General features: G+C 31.0%; 1 protein-coding gene across 8 annotated transcripts in view; it reads right to left on the reverse strand.

Moving 5' to 3' along the window:
• LOC132728894 (uncharacterized) overlaps positions 1-25,425 on the reverse strand; it is a 105,550-nt gene that overhangs the window by 20,344 nt on the left and 59,781 nt on the right. For 5 of the 8 annotated variants that reach the window (XM_060714591.1, XM_060714595.1, XM_060714592.1 and 2 more), the window contains 2 exons: positions 24,088-24,203; positions 1,410-1,617 (listed from right to left, as the gene is read on the reverse strand). In XM_060714591.1, the coding sequence (XP_060570574.1) occupies positions 1,410-1,617; positions 24,088-24,203 (324 nt within the window). Of the gene's footprint in view, positions 1-1,409; positions 1,618-11,915; positions 12,795-16,954; positions 17,099-23,182; positions 23,336-24,087; positions 24,204-25,425 lie in introns of those variants that run through there. The other 3 variants (XM_060714599.1, XM_060714598.1, XM_060714597.1) reach the window with 3 other exon arrangements.

Here is a 25,425-nt window from a genome sequence, read left to right on the forward strand (position 1 = left end):
AAAGCAGTCTATACCATAAACTTCCTTAATGTTTTTTATCTTATACTTTTTTCACCTTCGGGGAGCAATGACTTTGCGGTGTTAAATGCAGTGACTGTTACTAAGGTTCAAGTCCCACAAGGGTCACAACCATGTATATCCTCATAAGGAAAACAGCACTGGTAAGTCAAAAAAGCCCATATAAATGAGAAAATAACTTTTAAATTATTATTTTTGTTTCCCATGAAATATGCTGAATTAAATTCAGATTAACGATATGTATTCTTATGCTCGTTTCTGAAACAATTTCATGCAACTAAAATATTGTATTAATCACTTCTGCGTCTTCTCCCTTGAAATAACCAGTCTCAATACTAGCGTCATTATAGGATATGGGTGTGACCCTTTAAAGGCTTGAAACCAAGATCCCTGGGTTGAGAGGCAGACCCCTGAACAAGTATACCCCTACTCCCCTCATGGTGAAATGCTGATATATTACAACCCTAAATCCTCACATTTACTTTGAAAATTTTGATGTCTAGCAATGATAAAGAATGATCTATGACACCTATAACATCCTGCAAGCCTTAACATCCTTGCAGATTGACCTGAATCTACACTGAAGACATTTGAATTTTTGTAAATTGATGTAAATGTCTCAGAAATGCACAAAAGACAGTTCCAAAATCAATGACAGGGAAGTTTATTTTACAAATTCAGCAGCTAGAAAATAGTGCATTGAAGACTGTCTTTGTATGTCATTCAAGTCACAATTGTCTACAATAGTTACTGGCAGATTGCGCTGACCTGACCAAAAGGTCAGATTAAATGTCCGAACACCTAATAAAGAAAATTAAGCCCTGTTTAATGGTCAGTATCAAATGACTAGCTGACAGATTCCATTTTATGTACTAGGCTATGACTGACCATTGTAAGAGAAAGGTTACCAGAGGCCAATCTGATTAACTTGACAATAACCTTATCTGTAAATTATCCTGTCAACTTATCCCTGCCCACTTCAACCATTTTAACTATATAAAATATGGCCCTTATTTGTATAAGGTATCTACTTGGATCAAAGCTGGGGAGCTCGTGAGAAATGTCCTCCCAAACAACTTACGAACACGAAGCAGATGTGTGCCATATAGAGCACTTAAAGAAGACAAAGACCTGGTGTTAAGGACACCTCCTTCATGCCAGCTAATCCTGTAATCCCCCAAAGTTAATTTTTTAATTCGTTGTAAGCTTATACCAATATTTTCATTCTGTAACAATATTTTTTTTCGAGCAGACGCAACTTATAACCTTTTCAGAACTTAATCTGCAAACAATCCATATAATGCACATTTAAAAACCTTTCTCGATTCCTATTATCCCATTTTAATTAATTTCTTAATTAAACTTATTACATTCATTTAAGTTGTACTTACCCTGTTTGAAGAAAGTCCAAAAACATCCAAATGTGTAGAATTCGGCGAAAAGTTACTATTTCTGGTAACACTGTTATTACTGTCTGTGGATGTTAGTGTGCCGCTACGGATATCTTTGTTGCTAACGTTACTGTCTGTAGATGTCAATGTGCCGCTGGTACTACTGCCACCAAATGCAGAACAATTCTCAAAATGCATAGGCTTCTTACTGAAATATAGAAATGAAATGGTTTTCATTATCCCTAAAAATTGTGTCAGTACGTGTTGATACATTTCAAATCTTCTGAAAGAATACATCTTAAAATATTTTGAGCCTGAATTCCTTCAAAACATTTCAAATGAAATACTTTACCATTCCATTACTCTAGCTATAATGTTGAGAATCTATTTCCCTTTTGAAAGCATTAAATATCATATATATCCAATACTTGATTTAGTACTTGTCTATTACATACAATTCAGGCTGTATATATTCTGTATTTCTACAGACAATCCACCTCTTTGTTTCCTTTTCAGACACAAAATTTAAGCCAAGTAGCATTTACTGTAATTTACCTCAATTTCCTTTAGTCCTATTACTAAGCCTAGACAATGTGACTAGCAAACACTTGATTGAAATTTGTGTCTTTTTACTTGGAACATTATTCCAACAAATGGTTCAATCAAGTAGACCACAGCCTCATTACAATTCTGTCTGGAATCAAGTTTGAACATCAGCAGACACAATCAAACATGGAAATGAAGACACAAACATGCCAATCAAATATGCAAACTGTATTACTGTGGTAACATTTCTGTAGATCCATACAGCTTCAATATCTTAGAAAATCTTAAGTAACTTTAGCCAATAGATGACAATACAGCAGAATAAATACAATATTCTCTTGTTACATTAGGTCTCATCAATATTTTACAGGCTTTGTAAGTCTATTGAAATGATGGAACTATCTCTCTCAAAGCCACATTATTCAATTTCACAGGCAGAACTTGAACATATATTCTGCAAAAGAGGAATGACTATGTTCTTTAATATGTAAAGATTTGTGCAGACTTTTTTGCCCAATGAAACTTAAGCTGTAAAGGAAATTAAAAGAAAAACAATAAAATATTCCAAGAGCTGCTCAGCCAGTTACATGAATAGCGACAAATCAATATTTCTTAATTTTAAAGCCAATTTCTTTCATTCAAATATTTCAAAAGATAAAATATACATGCATATTTACAGCATGCATATCCAGACAATAGCTGCTTCCAACTGAATAAATAAAATGCTATGCTTGCAAAAACTAATGATATCTCAGTATTGTTCATTTCAATATTTTGCGGACAAAAGTCTGATTAAGTGATAGATGTGCTTTATAAATATCAACCCCTAGGGAATATGGCTAAAAGTAATTTCACATCTGGTTAGACAAGGACTCCCTGAAGGCTGCCATTCTACAAAATACAGGAAATCAGCATTGACTATTACAGTGAATAAGCTTCAAAATCAATTTACATATAAACTGCACATTTGAAATTTAATTCCAGATTCTCAAGGATTTTCCAAGAAAAACAATTAAAACAACTGGAAAACAAAAACAGAACTTCATTTTAAACTGAAGTATTTGCAAATGCAAATACAATATTATCTTAGATAAACAAAATCTTTATCAATGCTGCATGTCAATTTGGAATGCAGTATTTTCTAAAACTACCTAAACACTGTCGTCTTTATTTAAATTTTCTTTTAGTTCCACTAAAATAACCCAGGAGAAGATCGCTAAGTTTTAACAGAAATTATGCTATCTTTGCATCAGCATTGTTTAAAAAGTCAGCTGAGACATATCTACAAGAAAATTTACAACAAAAAATTCTCACTGAGGGTTTTTTGTCTATTATATCTGTCAACATTACTATATCAAATTCTTACATGGCAGCCAAGACCAGAATTCAGAAGCCAAAATCATCCAATGTTTTTCAACTCCATTAATGTTAAAGAAATTCCCCAGTCTTTCAACAGAGACATAGATCTTTGATTGGCTTGAAGGGGAAAATAAATCATTTATCACAATTTGGCACCAGTCAATAAAAAAAGCAAAAGCTTGGTAAAATGACAGTTTTGCATCTATTGGGATATCGAGTCAGAAGTCAATTGCAAGGATGCTGCTAAGGATCTATTATTATAGACACTTCGGTTTGGCATACAGCAAGAATTTAGGTGAAATAAACTGTCAGAATTATTTTTTCATCATTTCTAAAAAATCGCACCATCCACTAAAGTAAGGTGCTTGTTTGGCATCTGATTAAGTGAAAATATTAATGGGACATTAACCTTAAAATGAACATGAAAATTTCATTTTGTTTATGACTTGGCAGTGAATATTACAGTAAGAAATGTGAACTTTCTCAATGACACACTGGAACACTTTATTCCTATTTTCTCACAATCAATACTATACAATGAGCAAATTGACATAAATCTGGTGACAAGCTCCTTGAAAAACTTTAATTTAATTTAAAATCAATCATAAATTATGGTAATTTATTCTAGTATTGTAAAATTCAAATCAATTTACAGTATATTGACAGGAAGATGAATGTGCCAACATTGACATTTTCACAAAAATTTCCTTTCATTTAATACATGTACACAATTCTTTTATACACAAACAAACAATACAGACAAGAACAAAAGATTTTTTCTTATATAATTTCACTTACAATAATAAGGTTTTCTTATATTATTGTCATGCTATGAAAAATTAGCTATTTTCTTGTTATATTTTATATTGTGTATATTAAATAAGTGAGTGAAATTTCTGATTTCAAAATTAGGCATAAATTTATAAATGATAAAACTAAATTATACCCTCTTTCTTTGTTAAATCTCAAGTACATTTATGTGGTCAATTGGAATGTCTCAAACAGGTGACATGTTGTTACAGAGAAGCCAATGTGCTAAAAACCTTTTACACTAGACAAAGAATTGTAAAATGCTTGTTATATTAACATCTGTGATAAACTTTATTCTTTTAAAAACATAGACAATTAAATTTACTAATAGTGATTAGAAAATATGTAAGTTATTTCTCAAGTATTTTCAGAATTAAGCCAGAACTTGTAGTTCCGCCTCTCCAGAAATAATGTTTAATTATTGGTCAACTAAGTTAAACCAATGGACAGTGAGAGAACCCCTTAAAAGATCCCTTTTCCAGCTGGCAGTATCATTCTGCCTGATTAAAATATATGTGTTAACAAATTAAATAAAAGCTGGAAAAGTGGATTAAACTTTCTTATATTTTTATATCTAGGTAAGTTGTATTTTATTCTATGTACATTTTGTAAATGTTTGATGTTAAACAACTAAAATTTAGTTAAGAACACTAAGCTGTTCTTATTTTGAATACTTGAAAATATTATGTTAAAAACTTTGTTAAAAACTTCAGGTAACAAGATGTTACTTTATATTTGAATATTATCTATTTTTGTCTTATAATTAAGCAATTCAAGTAAATGAATGTAAAACTTACTTTCATTGATATGTTAGAATTTAATATTATGTTTATATTAGATCATTCTGCCTGATTAAAATATATGTGTTAACAAATTAAATAAAAGCTGGAAAAGTGGATTAAACTTTCTTATATTTTTATATCTAGATATTCCCCATTGTGAAAGATTCTGCCCCAATAAGCAGTGCATAACACGTGGCGGAAATCAGTGTCTTTCCCAACCTCTCAATTTAGCAAGCGAGACTACGAATTCAACTTCCCCAAGAAAAACAACAATGAGTTTCATAAATGGAATACCATTTAGAAGTGAAAAATCATGTGGACAATGTGGACTTTATCATTATAACAGAAAGGAGAAGTGTTGTGCAGAAATGGCAAGATGCAACAAATGCAAGAGAATTGGACATTTTGCACGAGTTTGCCGAAATCAAGCAGTCAAGTCAAGTCTATCTAAACAACGGGATCAAGAACGTATGACAACTTTTATCAGACGTAAGACAGCAGAAAACATGTTACCATTCTATAACGAAGACGATGCCTTCTTTAAGTATATTTTAACAAACAACTCTGTTAGTAACGTTTCTAAAGCAGAATTTCAGAAGATACAATCTTTAAATGATTCAATGAATAAAACAATTCACGGTTTAAAATCAGAAAATGTGGCTCTAATTTTGAAAAATCAAAGACTTAAAAACTTTAATGAAAACCTGCAGAATGAGATTTCCCTCAAGAAATCACAAATATGTAATTTTCAAGAAGCATTGTTGCAAGAAAACAACTCACTAAAAGAAAAATTAAGTGCTGACTCGTCAAAACTAGAGAAAATGGACAAACTTATTTTAGAATATAAGAAATTGAGTGATGATTATGTAGAATTGAGACTCCAATACAAACAGAAAGCTTATGAAGAAGCATTGATGACAGAATCATTGAATGACCAAATAGATGACCTCAAAAATAAGAACCAAACCTTGACAGATGAGATTACTCAGCTTAGAGACAGAACAAAATATCTTTGTCGTAAAAGAGGAAATAGTAATCAGGACCTTTCAACAGCATGTGAAACCGGGTTCCCACACGAGTATAGATCAGGAAGCAAATTTCATCATGGAAGACAGCAAGGACAGAGGGGGCAGTATAACAGAAGTAGACGTTATTGAAAGTTTATTGTTTACAATAAATCAGTGACATACATGTATGATATATTATAAGTGGATGGTACTTATGCTTTTCAGCAAAATCGGTGCTTTATGTTCACAATATATTTCTGTAACTGAATATCTCACGTAAACAGTATTCTAATTTAATGATATTTATTTTTGTTATATACATATTTATACTTCATTTCACAGGAGTGAAATAATCTTAAAGGAGGGAGAAGTGTTGTGCAGCAGAAAAATGATAAAATTCTTTTAAAAAAATAAATGAATAAATATGCATGATGGTTTTCTTTTAAACAAAAATATTTATAAATATAATCATTTTCTAAAAGGTCAAATTTTCAGAACAATGTGTGAAATTTCAAATATGTTAAGTTACAAATATTATATGTTTTAATAACAGATGTCAAATTAATAATTATGTAACCGGAAGATTAAATATGGCTTTTCCTCTTTGTCCAATCAACTGTGCTAAAAGTTTTATTATATTTAGGTGATAATGTCAATTTAGCCGTCTGTACTTAATAAGTTGTTAAACCTTATTACTGATAAAATGTCCAGGTGATGATTGTTGTTATAAATTCTATGTTGCTATGTTACCTTATTTTGTATTGAAACCTGATTGGTCATTTTGTTATTTAAGACACAAAAATGTTAAAATTTTATTGGTCAGTTTAAAACGAAACCATTTTTAGAAATATTGTAAAGATAGAGAAATCGAACAGTTAGATTTTGGATTTCCAAGTGATAACATTGTGGCTCTCCACTAGAAATAACTGTTACTGTTTTTAATATTAATTTGTAAACATCAGGATAACCTGTGTATATGTTGTTATATATTATCTGTGGTATTCCACTAAGAAAGAAACATTAAAATATAAAACGGAACATTGTGTTGAGATTCAATCAACCTTCAGTAGAACTACAAAATCAGTGCATAACATTATTCCAAGTAAAAAAGAAGTTGTATATTGACACAATAAGAAATTAACCTTTGGAAAATAAGAAAGAAAAAATATACACTCTGACAGTGTGTTAATAAAAGGAAAAGTCAGTGAACTTTGGACAAGTGTATGTTAATCATGTCTTTCAATGAAAAAGATAATTTCAGATAAGTTGACCTTACTTTTTTTGGCACAGCCAACAACCTTTGTGATAATGGGCTTTATTAATTTGAGCCAGGATAAGTGTTGAATAAATCTTTATTCCAAACTTGACTTCAAACGTAAAACTCAAACAATCTCTTTATAAAAAGGATTATTTCCTTTTTTTATAGCAGTCTTAAGTTTCTTTGTAGCTTTATTAATTACATAATACTGTGACCTTAAGTTAAAGATAAGTAGAATCCAGAAACTTAATAGAAAAGAAAATATAAAACAACAACAAGAAACAAGGGGCCATTACTCTTTTCATTACAGACAATGGCAGCAATATATAATACAGTGTTCTAATTTTTTTCTTCAATTTTGTCTATTTTTATACTCAAGAAATGGTAAACTATAATATAACAATAACAGTCTTCAACATTTTTCATGTCCAAAGTTACTGGCCACTATTTATATTGCAGTTGAATCATATCCTATCTTAAAGTATACATGCGTGTCTGTGTTAAAAAATGACAGTCAAAATTGTCAAGGTGTCCCTATCTCACTGGACCATCTTTTCTTTAACAATTTCATTCTTCCTAAATCTTTACAAAAAAAAAAAATCAAAGATTTTTCATTGCAGTGCATTGCTAAATTTTTCTACACAATCTTTTACATCTTAAAACGCAACAAAAGGCACATGACTGTATTCTACTTGCCAAAATCTTTTCTTTTTTTCTTATTTTATTTCCGTGCCTTGGTAATTTAGGACATAGAGAGAGTGACTGGCTTGAAATTATTCATACAATAATGGTTAGTTATTACGTCTGCTTAAGAACAGTTCAAATGATCCTAAAAATATGGTAAATAAGAACAATGATGGTAATGGATTTACACAAGCCGACTTGCTAATGAGATATAAGCATTAAATGTCCAGTCAATATTGGTAAACCTTCCGATAGCAGTAAGTTAATGAAACCGTTTCAATACAACGGGCATGATCGCTAGGTATCGTGACCCGTAATGTAAGTAAATGGTAATACTTTTCTGAAAAAATCATCAATAACAATCAGTGGTGTAATCTGGTCTTGTACAGGCACTAATCAACAATTGTCAATCCTGGAATATCAATAGGGGAAGAATGCCGATAACTGACATAAGAACATCAGCATGACGTTCTATACAACAATCTAATCAAAACACCAAATGAAAAGCGAGAAAATGACATGAATGTGTTCACTGAATAAAAAACGCAGTCATCAAGTAATCAAGGCAATTATTCTTCTTATAAATTGTGAAAAGAAAACTAGAAATTCAAATTTCTATATGACCCGTTTTTAACTGTCAGACAAAATTTACACATGCACATCAAGAACAATTTAAAAAGTCAGAAAGATTTAAATACCCTTAATTGGATTCAATCAACTTCATCTGTTCTTTTTGCCACCTATGATATCAGATCTGTATACAATTCATTGCAAATTACAGTAATTTGCATGAAAAGACCAAATTTTACGGGTATATTATATGCAGGACATAAAATTTTCTGCATTATATAACTATTTAATTAAGACATCTATCTTTTTTTGACATGCCACTCAAGCTGAAAGATCGCAATCAGCATGTACAGATTACATCAAAATTACATGTAATTAAAACCATGCAACATAGGTATGTTTTTTTAAACTGTGACAGGAACCAAAAACTTATCAAGGGCTATATCTGTGGCTATATCGGTATCAAAATGACTCCTGCACTGTTTCACAGCGGACACCTGCGGTAAACTTTAATTACATAAATAGCAAGTTCAATTACATAGTCTATTATTATCTAAGTAAATATACAGGTAGGAAACTATGCAACATGGTTCTACCTTTTGTTTATTGAATCTAACATACAATCTGATCATGTCTTCATTACAAAATCATGGGGAATCTGTTTATCAGGAAGCTCTGTTATTAACTCTTACCAAGCTAAATATCTTAAATGAACTTGCCCATCTTACAATCTCGACACAACCATTTCTCATTTAAGGGGAAAATAAGTACGGACTGAATAGTGAACAGTGCAGACCATGATCAGAAGGCACAGAACCATGATCAGACAGCACAGAATCCATGCCAGCTGATCTTTATTTGCTCTGGTCCCGTGCATAGAATCAGTTGCTTGCTGCCAGCAGGCATTTGCACACAGACATGAAATCAGCAATAAGGTTGGAGGTCCAAGCTCAAAGTCTAATTTTAAGTAATAAATTTATTTGACCTTGAATTTGGACCCATTCGAAGTAAGCTTTCAGATTAAAAGTCAACAATATAGGCTGAACAATGCAGGCCGGCCATACAACGTAGTTGTGGAATAAGAGAGCCGTTATTGCTGCATGCAGTACATCATTCTAGCATTGTCATCAATATCAGGCTTGAAGATCCAGATGCTGATCAAAACCATCTTATCTTTACTGTATATTATGAAAAATACAGCAAAAGTGAAAAGAATGCAACAAGAGAAAATACCTATGCCTTCATGATCAACTGACATTCTAATTTTATAATTTTAACGAACAAAACAAGGTAAATATATAAATCAAAATGACAAATTTAGAATACACCGAGTGTACAAATATTTGGTTAAAATGGCAAACTGAGAGTGCAAGTGCCGAGATAAAAGTCAGGTAAACAGATGAATGGTGCCGGAAAACCATTGCGGAATACTTCCTGACTAGGACAGTTACCCTCGACTAGTACCCACGACAATAAGGTATGCTAAGTGAATGTTTGTGTTTATTTTACTAATCTATAACCAGTATAATCTGTAACCAAACCAATTTGTTTCACTAAATGTAGACATCTGACCTCTTTTAGAGTACATCCAAGTACTGAATAAATAAGCTTTTGTTGTTAATAATTTAGCACAACTATTTTGTCATCAGTTAAGTTGTTTAACCACAAAGCTTTGACCATATGGTGATAATTATATGACCTAACTAGACATACTAGTATTTACTTATATAACTGATGCACATATTTGTAGATCCAGTTAAGCTTTATACCTAAATATTAATTTTATGTATACATAGTACATCATGTCTACATGTACTTGAACTTTGGAACTGTCAATTAGTTAAATGATTGAAATGTCAAAATACTAAAATCAAGCTGCGAACAACATAGTCAGGTTAGACAGTACATGAGAACCACGGTCAGGCATTATACTGTTACAGTGGGTGTTTCTTTGTCACAGTTATAATAGCACTAAAAACCCTTTAAAACAAAAGGAAGTTAATCCATGCAGTTTCGAGAACCCCTTTATAATATTGTAGTAAACAATACAAATGAAGTAGAACTGTCAATAAACAATACATATTAAAGTTCCTTGTGTGACATAATTTCAACTTTTAATTTGAATTTGAAACTGAGCATTGTGAGTTAATTAACAGAGTTTCAATTTCTAAATACCAAAACTGAGCAGTCTACAAGATAGCATGGGTGTGCAGGCTGGCTTGGCCCTTTACTCCAAGGTTGCACAAGGAAAGTTTTCCATGCCTCAAGCATTTAAAGGGTCAAGTGATGTTGATCATGGAGCAACAAATATAATCTGATTGTGAAGTCATCTTATTGTTTGTATTTGTATCAGTATTTCAGAAATATAACATTCAAATAATTATCTAGCATTAAAAGTATAACAGAATCTGTTCAAAACATCAACAAGCATAAACTTTCATTACAGTTTGCATGCTAGTAATGGATTTTTATTTTCTCATAGTACACAATTAAGAGTTTTTTTAGAAGTCAATTTTTTTTAGTCAGTAATCATTATCATTACCACATTGTTCAAGCATCAAAAGCTCTGCCTTCTTTTTTTTTAAGAGAGCACAACAATCAGAAAGAGACATTTACAGTAGAAACAATATGTTAGACAGTTAATGGCTGCAGTAAAATCCCTGAAAATAATGGTTACATTAAGATGGAACAAATTTTATGTGTGGAAGCAATCAAACCTATGATTCTAGTGTAGGAATTCAGCTAAAAACTGATTTCTGACACTATACTAGAGGGAGAAACATTACAAAATTAGGTTTTCTCCAGAGATTGGGCTACAATTTGATTACAAGTTTCACCTCGGAGACTAGCCACATTCCCGCTGGTAATGATTAGGTCGGCAATAATCATTATTAACAACATTAGCGGTAAATATTTCCCAATATTACCACCATAAACCCATAATAGGGGGCAGGTGTCTGCATACCAACCTAATTCTAATGCATTATGTATGGTTCAGTATTGAAGACATAGGTTTCTACAAGGAAGCAACTCTGGTGCTAAGCAAATTAAGGACCACCTTGGAGAAGAAAAGTTGCGGTTGATTATATTAATCATACAAATACATGATCTATCTAGTATATATTACTCTATTCATTAATGTTTAACCTGGTCTAATGATTTTGTTAACACATTGAATAACAAATACAGCTAAAACAACAGGTGGTTGTACATATTGATTAAAAAAAAATGAAAAAAATATTTTATGTAAAATAATATTAAAATATTGATTTAAATTTTAATAAATTTTCCTACATAGAGTCTACCTTAGATAAAAGAATAAAAAATTTGAAAATAAAAATCCCACTTTACTATCCTTAAAAAGTATAAAAACCGCATTAATCTTTTAAAATAAATAATATCCTTTTGCTTGTATGAAAAACACCCATATTAAAACCTAAAGAATTACAAAAAAAGAAAATAAACAAACATTTAATCAATGTAAACTCACCACTTCCTTATTATATCCACCTGTACACTCCTCATTTTTGCCATACCCGTTATCTCAATTTTCTTACTTTATATGAGAGTATTTCAGATAATCCTTCATCAGTTTACTCAAAGTCATTTCAATCTATCAACAGTCTTTGTCAATTGTTTTAGTTCACACTAAAAATATCCCTTTTTTTCCTTTGACACATAAAAATCAACAACAGCCTTGGTTTACACACATCCATAAACTGTCAGTAAATTCAACAAGACTTGGTGTTTATTCAATATATCTTGTAGCTTTGAAATTCTTCAATCACTTCGCTGCCTTAACCTCGATTTATGTCACTTACTTTTTTTGTGTGTTTATAGCGAAAGATAATATTATATCCAACTATCTTAAAATCTTTACGTCTTTTTAAATGCACTTATCTCTTTATCAAACAAAATTTGTTGGTATTAAAATAATCATTTGTCAAACTTTTTTTATGTCAATACACCTGTCTCATAAACTTGTCTTCATTTTCTGTAATTATTAAATCTGTCGTATTTTTTCCGACTTCCCCAAACAAGAATTAAATCCAGTCTGTAAATACACCTGCGATTAACAGACAAATGGAAATGTCGAGTACACCCAAATATATTCTATTGGTGAAAAATGTAAACTCAATACTCTATCGTGATTATAGAAGGTAGATAATTATATACAAGCGAGTCATGTCAAACAATAGAACAATATGACCGATCATTCATAAACATTTAAAGAAATCTATTACCAATCAGCAATCGCGGTAGCTTGCCAGGCAATCTGCTGATTTTCAAGTGATAAACAGGTGCCGATTAACAAAACGCTGTAATTAATATTTAAATTTGTACTTAAATGGTTCCAGGGAAAATTTTTTAAATCCCAGCGAAACTGTGTGACTTTATTATAACCAACTTGAACAGATCGAAATTTAACTGATAAACTACATCGCCTAACAGTGGTATAATTCTCACTAGTATTATAAAGTATGTTAAACCAATCCTCGACAGTATACTTATGGTAAACATTGATGATGAATAATAATATAAAGTACGGAGAGTGGAGATAAAGATTATTATTTAATACTATTAGTGTAGGAGTAATGGGGACTGATTCAGATATGTACAAAGAACTAAAAGACATTTTATTACTTGTTAACCTTATTGAGGACATTATTGAATGATGTTATTTTATACTGACATCATAACTGATATGTATAATACTAGTGCCTGTAGGTGGCATCTTTACTCAATGAACTGCAGATAACTGGTACATGTTTAGGTGCGATATGAAAATTTATCCTGATAAGGTAAAAATAATATAGACTTTAAATATGGGGACAAAAAGATTTTTTTTTAATAAGTCTGTATTAGATTCTATTTGGATTAAAGTAATTTTCCATTTTTTTTCTAATTTTTAGTATTTTGTATTTTTCTTGGATTTTTTTCATAGATTATTGATTTTAGTAAATAATCTTTTTGAAACTATCATAATGATATTAGTTAAAGATTTGGTGCATTAAATAATAATAAACCCATGAAAATGTAACAATAATTGAAATACATCAAATGGTATTCAACTCCTTTCAAAAAAAATAAAATAAAAAAATATTAATAATCCCCGAAAATATACAATTAAAATAAGATTAAAATCTTCAATTATAAAGGAAACCTTTTAAAACTACTGAAATAACTGATGCATTCAAATAATCACTGTATAATTATCCCTCAGCTATTACAGGCAATTATGAAGTTAAAGGCCAAGTTTTCACTTTCAAAGGTCTCGATTCAGACCGGATAAGCATGTTAAGTGACAACAGGCGACTTAACGTAGCAACAAATAGCCTATAATTATCACGGAACAATATACACTAGCCGAAACCGTCCCTGGCATATTAGATTATTGCAACCATACCCGGCTGTCCTTCAAATGTTAGTGCAACGCTACATTACAATTTCACAAAAGTTGACAAAAACACATAGAATAGAATAAAACCATTGGTTTTTGACAGATTTGTGTATCAAAGTACAATCTATACCAGGTGCACTACAAAATTTACAGCAGTTTGCACAAAATTTTATCTTGCCTGTCAAATCACTGCAGGTTAAAATTACGATTTGTCCCAATGGCCTACTTTCTGCTGAACAATGTGTGAATTTATACATTCATAACAGACCATTATTTGTCATTGATTAGAAAGTGCAGGTTTGCCTTTAATCCCAGCCACTTTTTTTTCTTTTCATATTATTATAATGTGAAAACTGGAAAGCTCAGCATGGCCTAGACGTATGTCTCCGTGTAAGGTCCTACCTAACAAACAAACCTTCAACTTCACAAAAGAAATATAATATTTACAACTTACGTCTTCTTCTTGAAAACTGCAGAGACCTTCAAAAGGGGCGGAACTGAAACATTTCCCATCAAAATTATCGAATTTTTTGATGGAAATTTTTTATTTATCATTAATTACTTATATATTCATATTTTTGATAACTTATTATGCACCTGTAATGACATTTTAATCTCAAATGTCTTAAAGTATCACTGTAAGCAAGATTTTCAGCAATAATGTCTTTTACAACTTGGACAACAACAAGAAAAGCAACAACTTAGTATATAGCACCAAATTATTGTATCTTTTGTCTAAAAAGGTACACAATGTAGAAAGTTTTGCTCTTGTACTTGTTGGTGCCTGAAATAATGCATGGGGTAGTGGAATATCTAAGGTTCTCCTTCACCAGTCGTTTTAGCTGGAGAATGCCCTTTACACTCACTGTGTGTTGGTATGACTTAAAACGCAACTAAAGTGTGTCTGCAAATTTTTTGTTTCTGTTACTGGATGACATGCAATTATTTAAGCTCCTACTGTAGCCTCAATTTGTCAGTTTGTTATCATATTTTAAATCGTAAATTTTTTAATTATTTCTATGCATTCATTCAATTCACCAACAATGGACTTTCTGTACTGTAAACAATCTGTCCCTAATTTGAGAAATGATCCTTTACGATATGAAACTTTGGAGGAAACTTAAGACTTTTTCAAAACTTTTTTTAAGACCGAATTCGCAGCTGGTGTGGGTTAAAAACCTATAATGATGCACTTAACAAGTTCTTCATGTCACCTGAATTATGTAAATATTGAAACCAGAGGCGGCAACTTAAAACATTTTCTCACAAACACAGAATATCTTGTCTTGTTATCATGAAGGAATAATACTTGAATTTTTAAAAAAATAATTTTGCTTTTTTTGTATACATGGAGAGATAAGACACCTTATATTTAATATCAAACTACCCAACTCAACTTTTAATTTATAATGTAAGTGACTTGTCTGATTCCTTTGAATTCAAACTGTGCATTTTTGAGCTATCAAATAATAAAACTGAACATCCAACAGTCTGGTCTGGCTCATAATACTGGTAAAAATATCATATAGAGTGAGAACACTATAAACTTTTCATATCCACAAATATCTCATGTCTCAAGGAAATCTGCCAATGATTTTACCAGTTCATGTTAAATGTTGAATTCTGCTAAGCCAGTGCTTGGAGGCTATATGATGGACTGTAGCTTGCAATCACCACTACCGTTCATGAACAGGCTCAGTCAAACCCAGTCTGCAACTCTTTCAATTTTGTCATGATGGGCTTTCTTTAGGGATTCTATTTTTTTTCTATTTTAGACTCTAAGGTCCTCCCCTTGTAATTTCAATTATGTTGAAATAAAATTACTAGACATGTCAGAACAGAAAGCTGAATGGACGGACAAAAATATTGTAACTGTAATATGTTTACTTTTAAAATCAAAATTATAAGTACAGGTTAAAAATGACTTACATATTCAATTACGATTTCTTATATACAAAGAAACCCATTAAATGTTTTGTTAGAAATTATCGTTAGCCTAGAAAGAAAACAATTATGTATAGGTTAGAGTTTATTAGTAAATATTTACGAAATTAAATTGATCAAGAACGGCACAGCTATTTGACCAATTTAATTTGGTAAATGCAATAATGAACTCTAACAAATTCGCTGTTTGAAATTATTTTTATAAACAATCAATTTACTAAACTGAATAAATTAAGCTGATTTACCAAAGTAAATGTATTATGATTCATTTCAAATTGGACAATAAATAATTTTAAGCACTAAGTTTCATTAATGACTATCAAAATAAAATGTTCATAATAAATATCCAAAAACAAACATGAAAATTACAAATAAAATAAAATAATCAAATGTTTTATTAGGTAATCTCTTTGTCTAAGGGCAGAGAAAGGCCGTTAATAAAACAGCTACTGTTCTTATATCACGGTACAAAGAAACTTGATTTATATCATAGAAGAGTTTTTAATCACATATGTCTTCAACTTTTGATTAATTCATGATAATATTATCAAGATGAAAGAAAGCTTTATCTTATACTAATTCAGAAAAGACATCAAGAAAAACTGATTTAGACAGACATTGTTTATACAGAAGGCTTTATGCAACACTGGCAATATGGGTGATAAGAAAATATCAAACATCTGAATGAATTAATGAAGATACATAAGAAATTATAGGAAAGTACAGGCAATTTACCAGTGTCCCACGCTTAGAGTACTTAATGATACAAAACAATATTAACTAGCATTTACAAAGAATAGATAATTCAGTAAAAGTTATAAGCTAGAGTTACAGGTCTTGGTCAGTGACTTACAATAATGACCCCAAAATACAATTTATAGTAAGATATTTGTGAAGTTTGAAGAAAATACCTTCACCCGCAGGTGGTGATTAATTCTACCAATGTAACCAGTTCAGAACAAGATCATCATGTGTGTACTGTTTGCCATTCTGTGAGTCAGTAACTTATTTCAGTCAGTTACTTTTTTTGAAATTTTCCCTAAAAATAATGAATGGTTTAGTCCAGATTGAAAGATGGACAAGTCCATTTAATATATTTAGTGTGGTAACAATTAAAAGAAACTTTTCTTATCTGAATGGTCCTTAAACGTTACGATGAAATGATACAAATATAGAAAGCTTACCTCTCGCTGCAGTATCTCCTATCGAAAGATAATCCAGAATTCATCACAGAACATTTCTTCGTGCAGACGAAAAAGCTTTACAATTTCAGACGGTCTTATTTCCTTAAATTATTTACATTATTAGACCTTTATGCATTGTCACACAAATTTTCAGTTTTGTTGCTAGGCAACAGAAACTAAATTGTCTACAAAAACATTTGAAATTATTAAAATCTCCCTAAAGCTATTGATTTCTTCGAGGACATCAGATTTCACTAATGTTTCCATGGCACCAAAATAAATAACTTAAATATTTAATTCAAAATTGAAATGATCGTAACAAACACATATAACCACAGCAGGAAATAGCAAATACAGAAATAATTCCACACTTATATCATAGTCAATATAATAAGACCATATTTGTGGTTTACTGTTTCAAAAACTTGAATTATCTCTTTTAAAAACATTTAAAGATGTCAAAATATCTTTCTTCAATTCGCTTTATTCTCAAAATCCATTATCATAGAGCAATATCTAGTCATTATTACTGGTTTCTCTAACAAAGAAACGGTTTCTCTAACAAAGAAACACTTTAAGAAGCGTCAAAGCTGCGCTACATCAAAAGTTAAAAAGTTTGCACTTCAAAATTCCATCATGCACAACTTCATTGTCCTTAAATAGAAAAAAAAACATATAATTTTTCCATTAGATACCTGCTTCTTTTAAAACTATTTCCATAATGATAAAGAAACCGCAGAACTGCTATCATAAAGGTTAGTACTTATGAATTCCATCATGCACGATTTCATTGTCCTTTAGTTCATGTGTATATATAATATCGCAAAAAAAGCCTCAAAACAACCTTATTAAGTATAGTTTAAGTAGCCACATTAATAAGAAAAATTAGCCGTCAGCAGTTTACCTTATGAAATGATAATGAAAATTAAAAGTCACTGACAGTGAGTGTTTACATGTAGCGAGTTCAACCCAAACAATCGTACCATAACATTATTTATATGTCCTTACACGATGAGATGTACAACATTTAGATGACTGGCGTGACTAAACTGTTATAGTTATACATTTCCATGTAATTTAATGACAGTATATTTGCAAGCAAACATTTCGCTAACATTATGATAAAGTAAAGTATCCCCGATGCAATCAAAACTGTTATAAAAAAGTTATGATACTATTTTCCAAATGCATCAAAATCTTCCAACATTTACCACCTGAACACAGTATAATGTGGACTTAAAAATGATAACAGAATATACATAGACTGAAATAGACAAACAAATGTAAAAGCAGAAATGAATAAAATGTACATCTCTTTAACCCAAGGACTCTGGGTTTGAGCCCTTCTTGGGTTGCAATCGTGTAAATCTTAACACACCAGTACACATCTTGGATTACAATTATGTAAAATTTCACTCAACACCAACACTGTCATGTTGAAATCACAGGCTAAAAGTGATTACTGTTTGCAAAACAAAATATGTTCTGATTAATTGCATATTGATAAACACTGCAGGGAGCAACATTTAATGTCATTTTAAATAAGATCTCACAGAAGTCAATACGATATGATTTGTGAACAAATTCCAATAAATATTTATAGGGGAAAAATAGGCAAAAACACTCAGAACTAAAGAAATTTAATAATTGCACCACTTACAAATCCACAGCTAGAGTCTCATGATTTTCAAAATTTTAACCAACAGAGAGGAACAATGTTCAACCGAGAGGAATAATGTTAGTTTACATTTTTTGAAATTGCTCATTGTTGATTTTGGTGATATGAAGAGAAAAGTATACAGCTTGGTTGGCAATCTGGCCAATGACTCTATGCCAGTGGCATTAGACTAAATTATTCTCTTCCAGTAACAATTGATTGTTGCTGTTTTAGAGAAATCGAATAAAATGGAAACTAAGATAATTGACCAAGTAAAGTGTCGTGTATCACTGTAAGATACTAGATGTTGTAATATGTGAATGACCAAAGGGTTGTTGCCCTGACAAAGACATGTTGGCACACAAAAATTTAATTTCAATGTCAAACATTGTTAACTCAATGTAACTGTAACAAAAAAAGTACAAGTGTTTATATTTTTTCAAGCCTGTAAGGACTTTCCACCAATCCCTGTTTACACTTCAAGATTCAGCAAATTTTAATGATTAAAGGTGCATGCCTTCAGATGAACCAAACTATTTTAAGAAAATCAAGCTTGAGAAAAATGTACTAAGATTTTAAGAAAAGTAAAAAGACTGAAGATTCAAGTAATAATTTACCATGTTATATGCAATTAATGACTGATTTTGCAGTATTTATCACCATATATGTACTGCGTGACAAATGCAATAAGGGCTATTTTTGCAAATATTGACCTCTTTTTGGTTATTAATATGGATTGTAAGTGCCATTGCAATCGGTAAAATACTTTCTTTTTCATGTCACATATTTTTACTTTTAATTAAAAATGTTTTATAAAAATAGGTATGAATATGGAGGCACGCTGCTTTAAGGTACCTTTTAAATTATTTATTATGCTTTTATGTGTTTTAAGTTACAATGACAATTGTAAGATTACATGGTGATTTGTTTTATCTTAAATGGTTACATTATAAAAGCCGAAGGTGCCCCTTCAAACATTTGGTACTTCAAGTGTCTGTATGCCAAGTAAATGCAAGTGTGGAAAGATACTCATAATTTGAATACATTTAACATACCATGCGTTACTTCCAGGTAGAGTATACTGAGTCACATGCCACAATTTCCACAATTCTAGGCAAAGTGGTAAAAGGCTTACAAATGAACACAGAGGCTGGTGAATGTAAAGGCATGCATTTTCCTCTTATAACTTGATAATTATTCCAATAATAAATTACTTATACACTATGATTGTTTCTGAAATGGTGATAGTACCTTTGCAACATGTACATAATTTTAATAGAAAATCTTACCAAAACTATGACTCATTAAGATATGTTTAATAGTATAAATGATAACATATGTAAACATTACTATAGTCATTCATAATGATATGTGATAATATATACATCACAGTGGTGGTCAGATAAACTTATTCTTCACTCAAATATTTAGGCAGTCAAAACAATGTAAGGAGGTCAAATATTCAGTTACAATATCATATTGATAAGCTTTCAAAAAAAATCTACTCAGCTTTGCAATTAGCTTATTATTATTCAGCTTGATTGTTTCTAGAAAATCTGCAAGCAAAACTGTTGTCAGCTTAATACATATGTACTTGGTAATTTAAAGGGGCATAACTCTTTTATCATCCGAGCATGTAAGAGTTATGTAACTTGTCTTGAAGAGCCTCCATATAATTACAAGGTTTCAAGACATGTATAAAATCATCAAGATGGTTAACTACATTTATTTTTTTTTTTCATTCAATTCAATAAAACATTATGAATTAGTAAAAACTTTATGATTACTTATAGTTCTCAGAAAGGAGAAAGGAACCATTTTTACCTGTACTGCAATACAAAATACTGTAGACAAAGCATTTTTATGTAAATAATAAATCACAAATAATACATGAGGGAGAAAATTATTACATATGGCAAATAGTCAAGTGATATCAACAATTTAGTGGTATTTCAGGCAATATATAGTGTCAACTCTGACACTACTTCACCAATTAAATACCAATTAGTCATGATTTATTGTACAATAATTTCAATATTATTCCCATTTCATTTCAATAAAAATCTATTTCACAAAATATTTTTGACATCTACCGACAATTATAAAGTTTGTACAGAAAAAAAAGTTTTGAATTTGAATTGACAATGAAAACACATTGTCCCAATACTTGACATGATCTTGAAGATATATTAGAACAGTATACCATAAATGCTCTGGGGCAAAAAAACTGAGAAAAGAAGGAAAAACCACACCTACGTATTTAAACGTAAGCTTAACGACAGGAAAAAGAATCTGTTTGTATAATCTATCAATTATTTACAGATCAATGGGTCAATTATCATTCCCTGATGACTAAATATATTTTTAGACCACATCAAACATCTTAAGGACACTGATCATGATCATCATGATTTTGTACTAATATTTAGTGGTCACTGTCCTAAGGCTAAATGCAGTGATTGCATTCTTTTGCAATGTTTATCATGTTTTATGGCATTTATTTCTCTTATATTACATAATTACTCTGTCATTGTATAAAAACATAATTTCATTTGTTATCATTTATTTACATATAAAGAAAGCTTTAAAACAACAACAACAAATAACAAGTCTGTAAACAGAAACAGGTGGGCAATAGAGTGGCGCATCAAATGTTTTCAAGGATAATGATACAAACATCTTTAATATTGCAAATTTGAAATAAGAAATAATTTATTCAAATCTGTTTTACATTATCTTTCTGAAATATGTTTTCTAAATGGTTTGTAACACCTACAATTTTTCTTGGAAATAAATCTCTACTGGAGAAAAGGTAGGCGGAGACAAAATAACAACATATGTAGTGAAGATACCACGCAAAGCGTTACATTAACAGATGAACGGTAAGACCTGCAGTAGCTGAAGATTCATTACTATTTTTTTTCTTATATTTCTGCTCAATAAACTAACTGTTAAAACTTGTTGATCAAATCTAGAATTTATCAGTTTACTTATCAAAGAATCCATCCACAGTACAACAAGGAATGAAGATTTCAGCGGCACTCCAATATTTCGGCACTCCAGTATTTCGTGCAGTATCTATACAGGTATAACACTAAAAAGAAAGTTTGATAACCCAACCACTCAGCATGTGCTCATTAATCACACAATTCACTCCACTTATTTATCACAGGGAAATATCTTGACAAGCATATCTTTTTCACTGAGAATAAACAATGTTGTAAGAGGAGGTGACAATTATCCATCATTTTTTTCGGGGCATACATTTTGCTGTATGGTGATCTATGACACATAAAATATTACATGCATACCAGTAGGGCATAAAAACATCATACTTTTTTCGTTATCAATAAAAGTATTTTTCATTTACATTACAGCAACCCACTAAAACTATACAGCATTTTTCTTAACAAGAAACAAGTCTAAATGAGCAGTTTTGGTATACACAGAAATCCTTTTAGTCTGATTGTGTAGGAAGCTACAGGCTTAGAGACACACTTTCGAATTCGTTCCTGAAGCCAACTAGTACTGAGCAAAGAGTGTAATGTTTCTTGCTCAAGGAAACAATGAGTTGCCCCTGTTGGGGTTTGAACCCATGTGGCTAGCCATCATTAGATTACTAGTCTGAGCAGTCTTACTTATTTGAGAGCATCTCTCATAGTACAGGTAAAGAACGAAGAGGACTATATATCTTCACCTATATGAACCTGCTCTCTTTTTCTTAAATGGACTTTTTCCTGAATTCTTTTTCAGAGCTTTCAGTTCTTGACAATTCTTGCTGATTAAAATGAAATAGTCACCAAACAGAATAAAAATTGATCAGACTGCATAGTCTGTGTCAGGTGTATCCATAGTGGTGCCTAGGACTACAGCATGGTCAAGGTATTTTCTATTTGTTAGGGCAGATGACAACATTACCTGAATCTTTTACTTGTCTAAAAAAGTTCTTAAATGTATTTATAACTTTATGACTTATAGTCATTTTGTTTTTGTATAATAACACTTCCATACTCAAATTTCATTTAATGGGTAATTCCAACTGTTGTGCATGACAAATGACATTCATTTTACTGTGTAAAAAAGCTGCATCAATCTGGCCAGAACATCATTGCAATCTGATGAGACTCTATCCTGTTGCCTGCTCCATTTTACTACCATTTGCACAAGAACCTGATATTCTATCAATTACTAAAGTGACTTAAGTCACAGTCCAATTACCATCAAAAAACCCATACCTATCTATTTCTTTTTATAAATGGGTATTAGGGCATGTGATCATAATTCGACTACTGGGTTATTCATTGATACAATATCATGTTCCTGTCGTATTATGACAATGAAAATCCCTTTAAATTTTATTAAACTGTTTTGGAATAAAAGAAGGATAAGTATGTTTTACTCATTCAGCATGGAAAGGGTTAAAAGCAGGTTGGACTTATCTAAAATATTGACCTCATCATAACTTTTATCCATCCACCTGCGAAAGAGCATGAACAAAGAAAAAAGTCCCATAATCATTTTGTAATGATACCTATATATCGAGAACCAAACAAAGAAAATAGTTCTGTTACCTTTGACGGCAAATCTTAGCGAAAAACTGAAAATCCTTTTAAATCCTCTGTGAATCTGACACCAAATGTAAATTCATCTACTGTCAAAGGCTGCTTTACGATGTTAAAATGATTGTAAACTAGACTTTACATATAATAACAACATGTCAACACTTTGGACGTCTTTAAAGGGTCCTTAACATTCCACGGAGGACAATTTATATCTAGGACAAGTGCTTTTTTCTCTCCATTTTCTCTACATTTAATGCAGTGACAGGTGAGATAGATGTATTGCTCAACTATATCATATTTTTTTTGTGCGTATGTGCGTGTGTTAGCTTATCACCATTATATTATAATGTGAAAAAATATGTGCACTGTATATACATCAAAGAATTAAAATGCACCAAAGAAGTACCGAGTATTAATCATATCTCCTCATTTACATAAACATGAAGCCGATCTTTACAAGTAGCAGACAACTTCTCTACATCCTCAGTGGAGTAATATGACAGTTTCTAGAACCAATAGTTATGTTACTGTATCAGTCTTATATTAACCTATCATAAGAAAGATTTTTCATAACTACAAAGATCACCAAACACATATTTAATGGTTTATTTTTATAGTTCAGACATTATAAAATATAGATGGGTATACATCGTTATATCAAAATTATTACAGAATTATTAAGTTTGAACATTAACTTAAACATGAATTGCTCTTTAAAAGGACCACCTACCTACCTGAGACAGTCTACTTAACAATTTTAAGGTAAAAATTGTACTTTTGGATTATGTCATCTATGTGAACAACAATAAGTGGTTTACCAAACCAAACATTTATGATCAAAACAACATGACGTACATTATGTTCACTTGTTTGTGATCTTGGTACAAATGTAATACTTTCTCTTTGACACTTACCCAAAGGTTCTCAGTGGTCTGTTTCGGTTGGGTGGTGGTTCCCCGGGGTCAGGATATGGCAACTCACAGAACTCTGATAACAGAATATCAAGGTCAGTGGTAATGTTGTTCAGCATCTGAAATAAGAGAGAACAAATAAGTGAAATATTGAATATTGCTATGCGTGTCTGGCAAAAATCTCAGTTCCACAAGTATAGAGCCAGGCTCGCCTGAATGTCTTCACTACAGCCTGGGCTATCAAATTTAAGTTTTTTTAAATGATGGTTCCAAAGTCAAAGCAGGGCAAATCCAAAGTAGCACAATAATATAACATTATTAAAAGGCACTGTACATTGCGAAACTTTAATGTTTTTTCATGGATTATCAGCAACTATATGTATTATTTTTTATTGTACTTGTATACATATTGAAAATATATAAATTTTGTAAGAAGATTAGCCTAAAACAAACTCTGAAGAAAAACAAATAGAATTTGCTGCATGTTACATAATAATAACTGACAAAGACTTTTTGTGCTTGTATATATTGATTCAAATCACATATGAAATATTTTAGATTATTACTAATAGGAAAAATCGGCCTAGTTTGCTTCAATACTCAATAATTCAAATTGACAGTAATATAAAACGGTCTGTAACTTCCCATATAAACCTCCTAGACATGTAATTTTATTGATGTAATAAACAGAAAAGCAAAAATACATATAACAGAATCTGATAATTTTACCACATTATTTAGTTTTTTCATCCGGAAAGAAGAAATTAAAGTACATTCCAAATCAACAAAAAATAGTTAAGACATTAACATTGCATGTACTTTAAGAAAAGCTGCTTGGTTTGTAAAATACTTGTAATGTTTTTGCGAGTTATACCATTCAAATATTAAATTGTAAGAGATCTATTTCTTCAAGAAGTGATGCAGCAGCTCTTCTATTGTATTTCCCCTTTCTATGCTTGATTTTTTAAAACTGACTTTATCCATCTTTTAATGAAGACAGTACCATACATCATTTTTAGCAAAAATTTCAAAAGATGTAATATGTATACCTGAATAGCTAACAGTGCTGACCATGTGATCTGACAGCATAGAGGTGCCAGTTAATCTTGGTCTGTACTGGTAGCATGGATAGAACCTGTTGCTGCCTGCAGGTTTTATTAGGGTTAACTGCATAATCTTATTATTTTTCTCAAATCAACTTTTGAAAAGTTAAATGAAATTTGAAGGTCTTGCAAATACTGCTGGTGTGTTGTTGCCATTTCAAAATTATCAGCAGTGGAGTAGGTAAACTCTACAAGAACAATTACTGGGTACTGCAGATGTGCAGACAATCAGCAATTT

Source organism: Ruditapes philippinarum, unplaced genomic scaffold (assembly GCF_026571515.1).
Source record: "Ruditapes philippinarum isolate M1 unplaced genomic scaffold, ASM2657151v2 ctg578_1_1_1_1, whole genome shotgun sequence".
Lineage (NCBI taxonomy): Eukaryota > Metazoa > Mollusca > Bivalvia > Venerida > Veneridae > Ruditapes > Ruditapes philippinarum.